General features: G+C 43.9%; 2 protein-coding genes across 5 annotated transcripts in view; both read right to left on the minus strand.

Moving 5' to 3' along the window:
* TULP3 (TUB like protein 3) overlaps positions 1–12,772 on the minus strand; it is a 34,950-nt gene extending 22,178 nt beyond the window's left edge. The window contains exon 1 of one of the 2 annotated variants that reach the window (XM_082751425.1): positions 12,631–12,772. In XM_082751425.1, coding sequence (XP_082607551.1) covers positions 12,631–12,689 — 59 coding nt within the window. In that variant the 5' untranslated portion in view covers positions 12,690–12,772. Of the gene's footprint in view, positions 1–11,904; positions 12,570–12,630 lie in introns of those variants that run through there. The other variant, XM_082751426.1, reaches the window with a different exon arrangement.
* A 55-nt stretch (positions 12,773–12,827) lies between these two features.
* Positions 12,828–16,940, minus strand: RHNO1 (RAD9-HUS1-RAD1 interacting nuclear orphan 1). Of its 3 annotated transcripts, none has more exons than XM_082776314.1 (3): positions 16,818–16,940; positions 16,069–16,288; positions 12,828–13,489 (listed from the first exon to the last, which is right to left on the minus strand). In XM_082776314.1, the coding sequence occupies exons 2-3, from the start codon at positions 16,234–16,236 to the stop codon at positions 12,869–12,871; spliced, it is 789 nt and encodes a 262-aa protein (XP_082632440.1). In that variant the 5' UTR covers positions 16,237–16,288; positions 16,818–16,940; the 3' UTR covers positions 12,828–12,868. The 3 variants fall into 3 exon arrangements, with proteins under 3 accessions (XP_082632440.1, XP_082632441.1, XP_082632439.1); XM_082776315.1 differs by having other exon boundaries at positions 16,069–16,337; positions 16,760–16,934; XM_082776313.1 differs by having other exon boundaries at positions 16,748–16,934.
* Between the last annotated feature and the right edge of the window lie 147 nt (positions 16,941–17,087).

The following is a 17,087-nucleotide window of genomic DNA, read 5'->3' on the forward strand; positions in this document are numbered from 1 at the left end:
ATAAATAGTAGCTAAAAATGTTACACAATTCTTATTTACTCCTGCAACATTCCCTCCAGCACTTAGTCATCAGAAAAGTATAACACAGTAACCACGCAAAAGAACTTTCTTTCCCCACTTCCATTCCAACTTTTTTTTCTAACCACCACAGTGAAATTGGTGTTGTTACAAACCTTGCCAGAAAAGGCTGTGCAAGAGTTCACTCCACAGCTCATCACTAAGGAATGCAAGCAGTGTGCTAACACAGCTGCAGGCTTCAAACGGGAAGCCTTCCGATGGACATGCCCACACAAAACCACTGTGCTTTTCGCTACGCTCTGTTCTGTTTGATGGATTTACGTGCAGTGAGTGGAATTCAATATCCAGTAGGAACAGGAAAAATAACCAGCATTTCCATAGCTGCAACAACATAGTTTAAAAAAATATATAAATAATTAAATAAATAAAAAATCACCCATTTACCTTTGATAAATAAGAACTGAAAATATTGAAGTAGCCTGTCATAATCTTCCTCTTTCCAACCACTGGGACAGAGAAGACTATACAACACCCTGCCCACTGATCCCTTTGCTAAATTCTGGGCTCCTCACAACATCCCCAAAAAGGATATTGAGTTGCTTGAGTACGTGCAGAGAAGAGCAACAAAGCTGGTGAAGGAACTAGAAAACAAGAGTTATGAGGAGCTGATGAAGGAACTGGAGTTGGTTAGCCTGAAGAAGAGGAGGCTGAGGGGAGAGGTCACTGCTCTCCGCAAATACCTGAAAGGAGGTTGCAGCAGGGAGGATGTTGGTCTGGTTTTTTCAGGTGACAGTGGTTTCAGTGGTAGGACGTGAAGAAGCAGTCTCAAGCTGTGCCAGAGGAAGTTTAGACTGGATATCTGGAGAATTTCTTCATGGAGAGGGTGGTCAAGCATTGGCACAGGCTGCCTAAGGAAGTGGTGGAATCCCCGTCCTGGAGGTACGGAGATGTGTGGGTGCATCACTGAGACGCGCGGTTTAGTGATGGGACTTGGAAGATCAAGTTGATGGTTGGACTTGATAATCTTGAAGGCCTTTTCCAACTTAAATGATTCTACGGTTTGAATTTAGCAGAATCCTCTAGCTCTCCTACTAAAGCCTCACGATGGATAATCCTGTAAGTGCAACACTAAAGCTAAACAAATTCAGGCTCCAAATGAAACATATTTAACATTGTGACTAATTCACCATTGTCCTCATAGAAGCGTGGATTTCAGGAGAAAACAACAGCCTTTAATCGAGCCTGAATATTATTATGTTAAAAACTGTTCTCATGAAGTAAGGGTACAGTCTACCTCAGATTTCAAGCGTGGCTATCCCAGATGGGAGACCTAAGCCTTCTTCGTTCAAGTTATAGCAATGGACCAATTAAGATTCCTTTATGTAATAACTCTTGAAGCTTTAAGAGGCAAATGGAAGGCTGTCTTTATTATGGACTGGTTTTCAGGGAACTGACTTGTTTCACCTGTAAGCAAGAGGCAGCAAGCAGGGGAAGTGAGAAGACCTATAGCAAATACAGACTGTAGAAAGAATTCTCTACGTGATACAGAATTCACAGGAAAGACATGTTTGAAATACATCAGGCAAAGGAAAAATCTCAAGATAGTTTTTCCTGTACGCAAAAAAGTAGGGTCATTCCTCATATCAGAAGTCCACTGAACAAATACCCTACACAGCTTCTTCTCCTAAATAAGCAACATCGTAAGGTCTGAGAAGTTTTCCAGACAGATCAGCCCATCCTGTAATTCAAGTACTTACAGGTTTGATAAATAATTAAAAGAGGAGGGTTCTCTAACCTCTTTAAACACGTCAGACTAGCTGACAGAAACAGACCCCACCAAAGCCTTAAAAGAAACTCTGACATGAGAGAAAGATAGATGGTTTGCTGTGCTTTTGGACTGTTTCCAATGCTTTATTTCATTTACAGGAACTCCAAGGCATAATAAAATTGCACCATTTTCCTCCACAAAGCTCCCAAACGTAACAATATTTTACGTTCCATTTCTCACTCTAGAGAGCTCCTTATATCAGGGCTCTAACAAGGCTAACATAACTCCTTTTTTCTTTGCAGGACAGTTTATTAATGTGGTAGCAGGGATCACATCTCTGAACAATAGTCCTAGAATTAAGAATTGGAGAATGTGTACAATATGGCTTATGGCTCATATCTTCGTCTGCTGTATTTTATCTTTAGCTGTAGAAATGCAAGTAAAATGAAATTTAGTTAAGAAATATGGAGTCCGCTGGTTTGAAAGGGTTTTCATGCTTTAACTCTCCAAAGAGCTTTCTTAAGTATTGTTCTCATGTTCCCCTACCAGAGAGACTCCTGAGGCAAAACAGGATCTGCTGTGAATCAGCCATGAAATACCACTCCCATTTCTAAATGGCACAGATCACATTACATCAACACCTCAATTATAAGTTATTTTCAAGCAGTTGGTATTTCAATAAAAGGGAAAGTTTTACCTTCTGTTTTTGTGTTGGTTTTAAAATAAGAATCCTTTCTTCAGGAAAACAGTTTTATCTGTGATTCTTCCCCAAAGAAACAAGCATAGATTTTGAATGCCAGTAGCATGCTGTTTAAAGAAACATTTCACAAAATTTGTTTGGATAGTTTTTCACCTACTGAACTATACATGGGAAGAATGCTACGGGACCAGTTAGCCCATAATTTTGGAAGCAATCCTGAATGAATGGATATATTACAGTGAATAAAGATTCTCTTAGAAAAGCACTAGCAGTAAGTATCTTAACTTAAAACTACTGAAGAACATCCTAAAGAAACTCTATGGCAAATTATTCCTTTACAACTTCTACTCTACCTACATCTGAGTTAAAAAATGGAACTACAGTGTGGAATTATTACGTGCTTTGAAGTGACATGTACCAGGAATGTACCAAAACAAAACAACCCACAACACAAATCACTAAGGCTGGCACTCTGAAAAAAAAAAAATATATATATATATATATATATATATATATATATATATATATATGTTCTTCATACACACACAGACGTTTTGCTATTACTGTGGCAAAACAGATGCCCCAACAACTCGGTGCAATAGAAATACCAAGCTGAAGAAAAGAATTACAGAAAAAATAATCCAAGATACATGTGCTACAGAAAAAAACCTTTTGTTACAAAACATGAACAGATTAACTTCTGTTGTCAAAAGCCAAGAGAACATTCAATTTGATACAAACCTATTCTTGCAACACCATGTTCTTCATACTTAAATAATACAGGCAATGATACCATTAAATACAAAATGACTTAATAAGTGAAGTGTAGCTGAAAGTAAGAGGCTGTTAAGGTTAAAACAGCTGAAAAGGAATACATTAGACTTGTCCTAAAGGAGTTCCTTTGGAAATTCATCCGTTTTGATACGACTGCTCACATGCCAGATGTAACTGCTGCAGTCTACTACTGACTGCAGCTAGTTAATGCAAAAAAAAAAAAAAAAAAAAAAAAAAGTATTTATCAGTATAGTGGAGACAAAGTTCTGTTTCTTAATTAAATCAAATTAAATCATAGAACGACTTGGGTGGGAAGAGACCTTAAAGATCATCTAAATCCACCACCCCCATAGGCAGAGATGCTGCCCACTAGATCAGGTTGGCCAAGGCCCCATCAAGCCTTGCCTTGAACACCTCTAGGGATGAGGCATCTACAGCTTCTCTGGACAACCTGTTCCAGTGCCTCACCACCCTCTGAGTGAAGAATTTCCTCCTAACTTCTAATCTAAATCTCCCCTCTTTCAGTTTAAGACCATTCGCCCTTGTTCTATCATTATCTGCCTGTGCAAAGAGTACTTCTCTATCATTTTTGTAAGACCCCTTTAAATACTGAAAAGCTGCAATGAGGTCACCCCAGAGCCTTCTCTTTTCCAGGCTGAACAGCCCCAGCTCTCTCAGCCTTTCTTCACAGGAGAGGTGCTCCAGCCCTCTGACCAACTACGTGGCTTTCCTCTTGACCTGCTCTAACAGGTCCACATCCTTCTTGTGCTGGGGGCCCCACACATGGTACTCCAGGGAGGGCCTCACAAAGGCAGAGCAGAGGGGGACAATCACCTCCCTCGACCTGCTGGTCACACCTCTGTTGATGCAGCCCAGGATGCAGTTGGCCTGCTAGGCTGCAAGCACACACTGCTGGCTCATGTTGAGCTTTCCATCCACGAGAACCCCCAAGACCTTCTCTGCAGGGCTGCTCTCAATGAGTTCTTCTCCCAGTCTGTCCTCATGCCTAGGATTGCCCTGACCCAGGTGCAGCACCTTGCACTTGGACTTGTTGAACCTCATTAGGTTCACATGAGCCCACTTCTCAAGCTTGTCCAGGTAGTAGAACACATTCCAGCGATTTTATAAGGTAAAATGAAATGACATAGGCAAGGTGAAATAGCCATTCAGAAGCATCACCCCTACCTTCAGTCTCAAAAGGGTATCTGTGGAAGCACAAAGCTCGAGAATAAAATTATGATCTTATAAATGCCACAGAATATTCTCTGCACTATTTCATACCCACACAAACACATCTTGTAATATGAAAAACTAATGTGGCAGGAGACGGTAGTATGAACTAAACAGGAATGTGATAATAAAGCAACATCAAAAAATGAGGGGTCTGTAGGAGAAAAACAGAATTATGGTGAAACAAAGAATAAAGCATGTTATCTCATCCCTTTATCAGAAATAGCTGATACTGTCTTGCTTGGTACCAAGTTGACCATGAGCCAGCAATGCAATGTACCCTCACCACTAAAGTGGCTAACAGTACTGAGGGCTGCATTTGCAGCTAGCAGCAAGTTGGGCAGGAGCGTTAATCGGCTTGAGGGCAAGACGGCTCCGAAGAGAGATCTGAATAGGCTACATCAATGTGCTTCATCCAGTTGTATGGGCACTCAACAAGGCTAAATGCTGGGAGCTGCACTTGGGTCCACAACGTGAGAATTAAAGCTGTGTTTCTGCAGTAGAAAATTCCACTAATCTTGCATATTCAGAAGTAATTGCACAGGCACAACAGTGTGTGGGGGTACGTTAAGCAGATAAGGGAGAAACAAGCATCAGGCAGTAGGGGATATAAGGCCATTATACACTTTTGTTGTGTGCTCCTGCTTGCAGGACGTCCACCACTGCAATCATGAATAAACATGTTACTTCTCTGAGATCCTCGCCTGAGCCTGTGTTATTGGCTGCAGATTGCTTCTCACAATGACAATCGTATGCTGCAGTATATGCTTGGGGAAGAGTGGCTGGAAATCCACCCAGCAAAAAGGACCTGGGGGTGTTTGTCGACTCCTGGCTGAACATAAGCCAGCAGTGTGCTCAGGTGGCCAAGAAGCCCAATTTCTGATAGACTGGCCTCTATCAGAAATAGTGTGGCCAGCAGAGCTAGGGAATGGATTGTCCCTCTGTACATGGCACTGGTGAGAGCACGTGTTGAGTATTGTGTTCATTTTTGGGCCCCTCACTACAAGATAGATATTGACTGGCTGGAACACATTCAAAGAGCAATGAAGCTGGTGAAAGGACTGGAAGACATATGAGAAGTGATTGAGGGAATCGGGCTTGTTTAGCCTGGAGAAAAGGAGGCTGAGGGGAGACCTTATGGCTCTCTACAACTATCCGAAAGGAGGATGCAGCGAGGTGGGCGTCAGTTGCTCTTCTCACATGGCAAGTGATAAGATGTAAGGCAATGGCCTCAAGTTGTACCAGGGGAGGTTGAGGTTGGTTATCAGGAAGAATTTATTCATGGAAAAGGTGGTTAGGCATTGTAACAGGCTGCCCATTGAGGCAGTGGAGCTGCCATCCCTGGAGGTATGTAAGAGAGATGTGGACATGGTGCTTAGGGACATGGTTTATTGGTGGACTTGTAGCACCTGGTGGATGGTTGGACTTGATGATCTCATGAGTTTTTTCCAACCTAAATAATTCAATGATTAGGAAGAGCACTGCCAGCATGTCAAGGGAGGTGGCCCTTCCTCTCTGCTCTGTACTGGTAAAGCCATAATATTAAGCACTATGTACAGTTCTGGGCTCCCTGGGAAAAGAAAGACATGGACACGCTGGAGCAAGTCCAACAAAGGGCCACCAAGGTTATTAAAGAACATCTCTCATATGAGGTGAGTCTGAGAGAGCCAGGATGGTTCAGCGAGGACCTTCTCAAGGTATGTAAATACTTGATGGGAGGGCATAAAGGAGATGGAGCAAGTAGTGCCTACTGATAGGACAGGAGGCAACAGTCAGGATTTAAAACACATGAAATTCCATCTGAACACAAGAAAACATTTCTTTTTACTGTGAGCCTAGTCAAACACTGGAAGAGGTTGCTCAGCAAAGTTGTGGAGTTTCCTTCTGTGGAGATACTCAAAACCTGACTTGACACCATCCCGTGCAACCTGTTCTAGTTCACCGTATTTGAGCAGTGGGGTTGGATGAGATGATCTCCTGAGGCTCCTTCTAACTTCCATGATTCCCTGATTCTGTCTGTTTGGATTCTGGAGATCACAAGATACATGGAAATCGTTTAGAATCTAGGTCTTAGAGAATGAGTTAGGTGGCAATAAATAATTCAGGCTGTTACAGGAAAATGCAAGAGAAACACTAGCACCACAAAATGGTTAAACTATGAGCTTAGAACTATTTTGACTAACGTACTGTTTTGTATTTCATACGTCATTCAAAATTGGCTCATCAGGTACCAAGGATTAGCTCCTGCTACTTGGAACAAGGGGAATGGAACAAAGAAAAAGCAGCACTCTCTGAACAGATGCTAGAAAGTCTTCTAACTGGGTTAAAAAGAAGAGTGCAAACAAAAGCCAGTGTTGTTCTCTGTTAGACTATGGTGGGAAAACAGAAGATGGATTCATGTTTCCTTAGCAAGTCTTACATAACTGATTATAGCATACCTGAATTGAAATCATACCTATCCTTTTTCTGGAAGGAAGACCAAGAGAAGATGGAAATCCACATAGGCCACTATTGCAACCATTGGGGATGCTGGGAGGGAGGTACAGAGGAAGACAACAATAAGAATGTGCACATTCACTTATGTTCAGGTGCGTAGCCAAATGGGGTTTAAAACAGGGCTTTTATTAAAATATTTGTAAGAGGAGGGGGACAATGAACCTCCAGCCAGGCATATTCCTTCAAGAGTTCATAGGTGGTGACTCACAGGGATCCTGGCATTGACTTGGAAGATACAAATTTGTAACGTGATTAAGGACCTTTCAGCTCTTAACCACTGATTCAATTGCAGAATGCTATACTTCCAAAAATCATGTGTATTCTGGTTAATTTAATGAAACTGAACTTTCTTCTATGAAGCAGAAACTGCCATAAGCAGAACACCAGCTTGTATTTAATGTACTTTCAACTACATACTCCAAATCCCCAGGGATATTTCACGTATACACATTGGCAAGATCCACAGTGCCTTAGATTCCTATAGTCTTCAATTTGTGAATTATTAAACCTTGCCTGTCACTTCTGTTGGCATTGTACTCCATTACAACACAAACCCATTTACATGCAAAGCAATTGCTACTCTCCCCTAGCAACAAAGTCTGCAGTTACACAGCACACAGGGTGCATAACCCAGACTAGAGAGCAAAACACAAAGTTCCCTGAAAATAAATTTACTGCATGTCATGCCAAAAAATGTTTTATTGTCTGACAAACCAAAAAATAAGGGGAAAAAAATAAATTTTCTAAATTAATAGTAGAGAATGGTATGTGGAGTTTTAGTTCCAGTCCAGTTCTTTTAAGTTTTAATGAGGAAGCTATTAAGAAGATTGAAACAGTAAAATTTAATTTCCATCCCAAACTAGATGACTCAGCAATATACTACATTTAGATTCTTGGTTTTTGTGTGTTTGTTTTTTGTTTGTTTTGGTTGGTTGGTTGGTTTGGCCTGTAATTTCACATAAGAATTTTAGACTGGAAAGGAGTGCAGAAGTAATCACAGACTTCTCTAACATCAAGAGGCTGTTAGAGTTTTACTATCACACAGGAGATGTTTTAAATAACACTAGGACTAAGGGTAAACGTTCTTGTACTAGTCTAAAACACTAGCTTTAGGCCTATAAGCAAATTCACTTACAAGAGCAGTCATTCCATAACCCAATTATAATACATTTAACAGCTTTATTGTGGAGATTACCCAGCTGTATCCCACTGATAAAACAAGACTGAAACTATCCTAGTGCAAGGCAATTTGCAGAAACAGTTTTCACACAACATGAAGGCACAATTATCTTGAAATCTGGGCACTTCCCCCTCCTACAAATGCCATATTGACAGTGGTTAAAAAAAAAAAAAAAAAAAAAAAAAAAAGGCAGGTGAAAATAAAAATAACCTTTGCCTCTATAAAAATGGGCCATCAGTAACCTAAAGCATAAGGAATGGGAGAAGAACTTAGCTGAAGAGACAATTCAAATAAACAGCATCTTTAAGATTTTTATTGTTCTAACAACTGCAGTTACCAAGTGCGAACATTTCAAGTTGTGTCTGGAAATTTTAGTGACGAGAACAGTTTTGCTACTTTTTCTCTCTTGCCACTGCTGCCTGCATCACAGGAAGTGAACTGATTCCCTCTTTATTCACATTGACAAGAGCCGCAACAACCTGTAGCCACAAAGGTATTCTCTTCTTTCTAAAATGCGTTCCTAGGAGTACATCTCAACTGCATTTAAAAAATATTTACGAATTTATACCATTTTAGACAGATTTCTTGGTAATGCTCCACATTTAAAGGGATTGGGCAAACAAGATATTAAGCCAATTTTCTTTTATCTAAGGATAAGATTTGTGAAATTGTAATCCCTGGGATTTACAAAACAGTTCTTGTTAATTCCAAGGAGGTCACCAGCACCCAAATAAAAATACCCAAGGGCTAACAGAGATGTTAATAGGATTTTAAAAGGAAACCCAGACTTTTCTGTCCTGTCTGGATTACAAGTATAGCTAAAATCATTCGCAAGTAACTTTGATCTATTTTTCTCCCCAAACTTACAATTCAGGGGCATCTATGCAAAATAATCAAGCCCAGCAGTCTTCCAAGACTCCCAACAACCTTAACTATGCTACAGTCTTTCAAATATGGAAAGGCCTTTTGGCCGGAAATCACTTCTGAATATTTTTCAGTCCACGGGCTCATAATCTTTGGAAATTTAGCTTATTGACAATAGGCCCTTTTTCTTCATTAACTTTTGAAGACACTCTGGAGTAACCTGGGATTCCGAAACTGAAAGCCACTAACTCATGTGTGTCTAGTCACCAGGAAAGCATCCAAAGTATGGGAGGTGGTGTGGTTTTACCCGGCTGGACAGCTGATTTCCACCATAACCATTCTCACTTCCCCTCCTCAGAAGAAGAGGGGGAGTGGGAGGAAGAAGAGAGAAGAAGATGGAGAAAGGATGAGAAAAATACAACTCAAGGGGTCAAGGGTTGAAATAAGGACAGGGAGATCACTCAACAATTGTTGTCATGGGGAAAAAAAAAAAAAACTGGCATAGGGAGATTAATATAATCTATTACCTATTACCAACAGGATAGAGCAATGAGAAACTAAAAGCAAACTAAAAACACCTTTCCCCCATCCACTCTCTTCTATGTCCCCCTCTCCTCCCCCAAGTGGCACAGGGGAATGGGACAATGGGGGCCGCAGTCAGTCCCTAACACTTTGCCTCTGCCATTCCTTCTCAGTCACTCTCCATCCCTGCTCCCTGTGGGGTCCCTCCCACGGGATGCCATCCTTCCTGAACTGAGCCTGTGGGGGCTGCCCACAGGCAGCAGCTCTTCAAGCACTGCTCCCACATGGCTCCGTACCACGGGGTCCATCCCCAGGAGCAAACTGCTCCAGCACGGGTCCCCCACGGCTGGGCGGCAGCTGCCCCCAGACCCCCTGCTCCTGCAGGGGCTCCTCTCCATGGGCTGCAGCTCCGGCCCGGGGCCTGCTCCTGCGGGGGCTCTCCATGGGCCGCAGCCTCCTCCAGGCCACATCCATTTGCTCCACCGGGGGCTCCTCCACCCATGGGGGGGGCTGCAGCGTGGAGATCTGCTCCATGTGGGACCCATGGGCTGGGCCTCTCCACAGGCTGCAGGGGAACTGCTGCTGCCTGCCTGGAGCACCTCCTGCCCTCCTGCACTGGCTTTGGGGTCTGCAGGGCTGCTTCTCACTCCTCTCTCCCAGCTGCTGTTGTATAGCAGTTTTTTTCCCTTCCTTAAATTTGGTCTCACAGAGATGCAACCAGTGTGTTCCTTTGGCTCGCTCTGGCCAGCAGCAGGTCCCTTTGGAGCCAGCTGATACCAGCATTTACATGGACCAACTTCTGGACTTTTCCACAGAAACTCCGCCTGCAGCCCCTCACAACCAAAACCTTACCACGTAAACCCAATACAGTAGGGACCATTGTAGTTGACATCCATTTTTGTAATCTCTGAAAAGTCAGTCAAGATTTCAATGTCCTGAAAACAATGTTCTTCATGTGTGACATCTCCAAGTCAGAAGCTGAATCCCATTTGGAAGAAAGCGTGTGGGAAGCTTAAAACATTGCTGTTTACTATATAATTATTGTGTGAAATGGTAAAGTTCATTAGTCTCCGAGACTGTCAAGCACATACTACCAAAAGACTCAAATTGCCTTCTCAATATTTTAAACGCAGTGATTTTAGTTAATTTATCTGAACGTGTTAACCTTACCCAGCATTTTTAATTTCAGACTTTCCCAAATGAAAAGGAATGTTGTAGCACTAATCAAAACAATGAAATAGCTCCATCAATATTATCATATTATAAAGCATTAAGATAGCTTTGTCATGCCTAGCTGAAAGTCAAAGGTTAAATTGTTGGTTATTAGCAATAATGTACCACATTCATTTTTCTTTACAAAAAGACTGGACAAGTAACAAATTCATCAAATCATAGAATATCTTGAGTTGGAAGGGACCCACAAGGATCACAGAGTCCCAATCCTGGTTCCACACAGGACCACCCTAAAATGAAACCATGTCTGAATGTGTTGTCCAAACACTTCTTGAACTCCATCAGGCTTGGTGCCATGACCACTTCCCTGGGAAGCCTGTTCCAGTGCCTGACAACCAGTTGCTGAAGAACCTTCTCCCAGTATCCACCCTGAACCTCATCTGTGACAGGTTCATGCCATTTGCTTGGTCCCAGAATGGAGCCCTGTGGAACCCCACTAGTGAGTGGCCACCAGCCTGATGTAACCCCATTTACTCTAACTCTTTGAGACCAACCCATCAACCAGTTGTTCACCACTCGTATTATGTATTTACCTAGCTGTAAGATAGACATTTTGCCCAGAACGATACTGGGGGAAACTTTACTGAAATCCAAAAACATAAACTGGCTTCTGTTGGTCAACTAGGTGGGTGACCTTATCATAAAAGGAAATTAAGTTCATTAAGCAGAACCTTCCCCTCATGACCCCATGTTGGCTGTGACCAATGACTGTATTGTCTTTCAGGTGTTTTGCAGTAACTCTCGGAAAAAACTTCACTATAATTTTATGAGGGACTGAGATGAGATTGACAGATCTGTAGTTACCAGGGTCTTCTTTCTGTTCCAGTTTTCAAAAAGGGCAAATGTTTTTTAGCTTCCAGTCATGTGGGACCTCTCCAGTTTGCTTTGCCAAACAAGAGCTGTAATTACTAAATTAGTCATTTACAGATACCTTTACCATTTTCTTCTTAGGAAAAGACCCTTCCTAAGAATACAGTTGTGGGGGTTTTGTTTGTCTTCCTGCAATTTATTATAGTGTTCCTGAACATTCCAAGTCAAAACCCTAAAAATAATAAGCCTTAAATATCTATTTAAAGACTACATACATTTATTTAGGTTCATGTATTCTAGTATTCTTACCTTAATTAATGGAGACCGATAAAGAAAATAGATTATTTCTTTAATAAACTGGGGCTGAGAGGGATGAACTTGCACTAATGTAAGGCTGCTTCTGTGAGGCACCCCTATAGGCATGCAAAATAAGTTTCTTAGTAGAAAGTTGTGCTACTGCAACTTATCAAAAGAGCAGTGTTGTTCTCTGTGGCTTCAATTCTGTAAAAATTTAAAAGTCTAATATCTATGCAAGAAAATTTATTGGTATAAAATTAAAAGAATTAAAAGAAAAAAAAAGTTCTAGAATCGGTATACAAACCTCAATCTTAGAAGATTTCTTCCTTCTGCTGACTTTAATGTTTCACAGCACATTTGGTGGACCCACGAGATTAGCAGACCCCTTCTCGCTCTATTGCCTCATTCCACCCTCCTCAACTGACAACGCTTACCCCAAATAAACACCTCCTCTCTCCTTCATCAGCTGCCCGTATCCCCACGTTCAACCTCAAGTGTTTTTTTTTTGCCATTTAGACGCCACAGGCGTAATCCCCATGCAAAGCCCCATCCCCGAGCCCCTTCCAGCCGCCCCTCGCCCTGGCACGGGCACAGCCACGGCCCCGCAGCGCCCGGCCGGGCCACAGCAGGGAGGAGGCGGCGCAGGGCAGGGCTGCTGCTGCCGCCCGCGCCCCGTCCCCTCGGGCTCGTCGCCCCGCCGTCCCGCTCCCTCCCTCCCTCCCTCCCTCCCTCACTCACCCCGCGCCGGCCGTGCCGCGGCCCCCGGCGCTCTCCATGCCCGGCCCCGCCGTTGCCATGGCCCCGCCTCGGGGCGCAGCGTGGCGGCGGAACCCGCTGCCGCCACCCCGCCCCGCTCGGAGCCGCACATGCGCGACACCGGGGCCGCCTGAAGGCGGAGCGCGGCCCCTCGGGTCCCTCCTCCTCCTCCTCCTCCTCCTCCTCCTCCTCCTCGGGAGGAAGGCTGGCTGCGGCCGAGCTACCGCGCCTGTCCCCAGCAGAGCCCCGGGTCCCTCCGCACCATGATGTCGGCGCTGCTCAGCCTGCCCCGCTGCCGCAGGTACTGCAGGACGCGAGGCCGCTGCCGCCAGGTGACGCGGACCCCGTACTGCTCCTGCGGGGTGTCCGCCACCAGCACCGCCGCCGCCTCCCCGGGCCCGCAGAGCTCAGCGCCGGGCGGTGACAGGGCGCTGCTGCACCTCCCGCCCCGCACAGGAGGCTCTGGAGTGCCGATGTCCGGTGGGCTGAAGGCTGCTGGCTCCACAGGCTGGGGAGCGGGCTCTGGGGGTGTTTCCTCTCCGCCCTGGGAACTGTCCACCCAAGCGCTGTTGTGTGGTGCCCTGCTGTTCTCGCACCGGCCCTGAGGGTGCTGTGCCTTCCGCCCTGCGAGATTCAGCGCGTCTGGGGAGCAGGCTGCGCGTCCTTCCGAACTCTCGAAAGTTAAAGGAGGGAATTTGCAGGCTGCAGGTCTTTGACAAGCTCCCCTCGCGCAAGGCAGCCCGTGGTTGGCATCCTGCTTCTGCGCTTTGCAAGCACCACGATGCTTCTTCTGAAATGCTTTCAAGACCAACGACTTGGTTGTTTCAAATTGTGCGCAGACCTGAAGGTCAAGACATAAGAAAATAAAAAGAGTTTTCTCCAAAGGAACAACAACCTCATTCTACTTCCCCACCCATCCCATCTGTCTTCAGTGCGTTGATTAAATGCATAGGATGGTCTGCAGCAAAGCAAAACAGTCATTAACCTTGCTGGTAAGCATGAGACACCTCTGAACTTCAAAGTTATGTTCTGACACTTCCCTCTCTAAAGAAAGTGGGTAGCAAGTGAGCTTACTCTGGTAACTTACAAAAGAACACAAGATTTCGGATTTAAAGAAAAATCTAAATCACTTAACTGGCATCTACACCTTTAACTCCTGCAGATTTAAAATAGTTCAGGCCTGGATCCTGTGTCCTGTGTCATAAATTCAATGAACCACATCCTCAGTGTTCCTGAACAGGCAGAGTTTCGATACAAAGTGATTTAAACAACACCCACTTCATTTTATCACCTTAGATTACACTAATTAAGCCTTCACAGTATTTCCCCAAAACACCTTTGCCCCAAACACAGAGTTAACCTCTATATTCTAGAAGAGCAGATCACTGCAACTGCCAATTCTAAAATCAGCTGTCCATAGAAGATGGTCAAAGTTAACAATCTGTATTTCCTTGGAAGACTTGGACTCTTACTCACAACCTGAAAATCTTTCTGTTACCGTAGTCTTTATCTTCCTGGGTCTCAAAAAAAAGTCAGGTTGAGTTTCTCACAATTTATTTTTCCTTAGAGCATGCCAAACTGGCTTCTAGTTATGAAAACCACAGACCCCTTTTAGCACTCTCACGTTACTACATAGTCCCTCAAAAACTAAGTTCAAGTTAACTACAGGTAGTGATTGTCTGTTGTACATCTGAACTGCTGGAATGCAAAGCCACTGTGCAGGAAAACACAGTAATGATTCCCTAATAACTGCATCCCAGCACACACTTAAAAGAATGAACCACGCTGACTTTGAGGGTATGACTTCCTTGCTTCAGAAAACACGTCAGGTAGACTTTACCTGGTATTAAAGACTTAACACCAAGATGAGCAGAAACTCAGCTGCCACTGAAACAACTGACATCCATCTGCAGAAGAATCTGCAGGAAGTAACAAACGTACCAGGATTTTTGAAATGCAATACTGTTTAGAAACAAAGAATAACGTGGACATTTTCATCTCTTCCAAACAGAAAACATAGTTCTTCACAGTAGTTATTGCACACAGCATTGCAGAAGCCATAGAGCTAACACACCGATATAAAAAGTAAAAAAATTGAACAAGTTCTATTTCAAGGCTAAAGCATAACAAAAATAACTCTGTGTCTCCAGGGCTAAAGGAATGTTTCTTGTACAGTTGAAACAACACTTTTTGAGCCTGCTTTGTAAAGAATGCAGAATATCCTGAGTTGGAAGGGACCCACAAGGATCATCAAGTCCAACTCCTGGGTCCCCAAAGGATCACCCAAAAAAATCAGGCTGTATGTCTGACAGCGCTACCTAAATGCTTCTTGAACTCCATCAGACTTGGTGCCATGACCATTTCCCTGGGGAGCCTATTCCAGTGCCTGATGACCCTCTTTGTGAAGAACCTTTTGCTGATAGGCAGCCTGAACTGCCTCATCACAGCTTTATGCCATTTCCTTGGGTCCTATTGCTGGTCACCAGAGAGAAGAGATCAGTGCCTGCCCTCTGCTTCCCCTTGTGAGGAAGCTGTAGACCATAATGAGGTCTCCCCTCAATCTTCTCTTCTCCAGACTGAAGAAACAAAGTGACTTTAGCTGCTCCATATACATCTTGTCCTCTAGACCCTTCACCATCTTTGTAGCTCTCAAAGCACAGAGACTCAAGCAGAAATAACACTTAAACAAAGCTCCCCTAGGAGATAACTATTGTTGGAACAGCGTGAGTATAGAGACACATATACCTAGGAACACACATATATAGGAACAGCCTGTATTTGCAGCAGCCATTTACTTTAAAAAAAATAATAATAAATCTTTGCATTACATAATATACGGACTATCTCAGGACACTGCAACAGTCCCTGGAATATTCTTTCAGACTAGAAAGAAGCCCATCAGAAGAACAATACGGAGAGAAACTATTCAAAACACACAGAATGGAAAATAAGGCAGGTTAAAAGAAGTTATTTTGAAGCGAAGACCTCTGGTCCCTAAAATGAGTAGTGCCAGATTTAAACAAGACACCTAGTATTTTAACATGTAACATTTAGATTTCAGCAATTTCAAGCAGAAAGGCAATAAATAAAAATCCCCCAAAGAATATTTCTTATGTATAGGGTTTTCAGTTGCTATAGAAAGCATTTTCTTCATCAGAAGACAAACAGGAATAGTAATCAGTATACACTGTGCAGTGTTATGCCTTCAAATACCCAAAATCTTGTAGTTTGTTTGTAATTAGAATGTGAAGCAACTCACGTGTTTATTTAGGCTTAAGGCATTTATAATCAATTCAGGTCCACGCTACTAATTTTGCATATCCAGGACAGACAGCTTTTTTTTCCTGAGTCGTGTGACTTGTGGGAGAAACTCTAAGACTGTTGCTGTGGGACACAGGGGAAAGGATAACTTATACCAACCCAGGCAGCAGAGGTATTCTTGTCTATAGGTTTTGTAGGAACATGTCTTGGATTCTCAGCCAAAGGTTGTGGAGTTTCACAGCAATGGATGGGTCCCTCCCATGGTTCCTCAAGGAATACCAGTTCTGTTTTCCTGGCATTGCGGGTACGCTTCTTCTTCGGAGGCATCAAAAGATATGGTAAAGCCACTTAGAAACCTCATGACGCTTGCTAGAACCAACTGGAGAAAGACAAAAGCACTCTGAGAAGATGCTAAAGCGCTCTCAAATCTGTAGAAGACAAATAAACGCATTTGAAGACAAGCTTGTTTGGAAACCTCAGATATAAGTTTTAAGAGAAATAAAACGCACAGCAGTATTGTGTATACATCACCAATAGCTTTTAAGCTTTCTGCCAAATTCCAGGCAAATTTAGCAAATGCACCGCAGAACAGATAATTAAAATGTTCCGAAGCTTCACAAAAGCAGATAGCCAAATAGGTTGGGGCAGACAGTCAGACAAACGAAACAAAAACGTTGTTAACTGCAGAAAGAGTTCTGAAGCAGCACTTTGAGCAAGACGTGACGTTATAGGAGAGACCAGTTTCTTGCAAAAACACGTATTTTAAATACGCAAACCAAACAAACTTGCATAGGCACGCTCATAGAGGTATTTTAGAAGCAATTTGAAAGGCACCCACACGCGGCAAGACCTGACTGAAATACTGAAATAGGGAACCCCCTAGGTTCAGAAGCGGCTTGGTCACTGACAATTTCCAGTTTCTGGCCGCCCGTCAGCGCCCTCCCGCCACACGGCACTGCCGTTGCCTAACGGCCCCCGTTCGCCCCGGCCGCCCCCCCGGGCCCGGCGCCGCTCCCCTGAGGCGAGCGAACGGCGCCGGCCGCGGCCGCGCTCCGGATCCGGATCCCAGCCGGGCCCCGCCTCCCGCCGCCAGCCCGGGCGCGGCCCCTCATTGGCCCGGGCGGGCACGTGACGGCCGCGAGCCGCCGGGCGCCAAATTCAAACGGGGGACCCGGAGC

Source organism: Aythya marila (genome assembly GCF_965140915.1).
Source record: "Aythya marila genome assembly, chromosome: 1".
NCBI lineage: Eukaryota > Metazoa > Chordata > Aves > Anseriformes > Anatidae > Aythya > Aythya marila.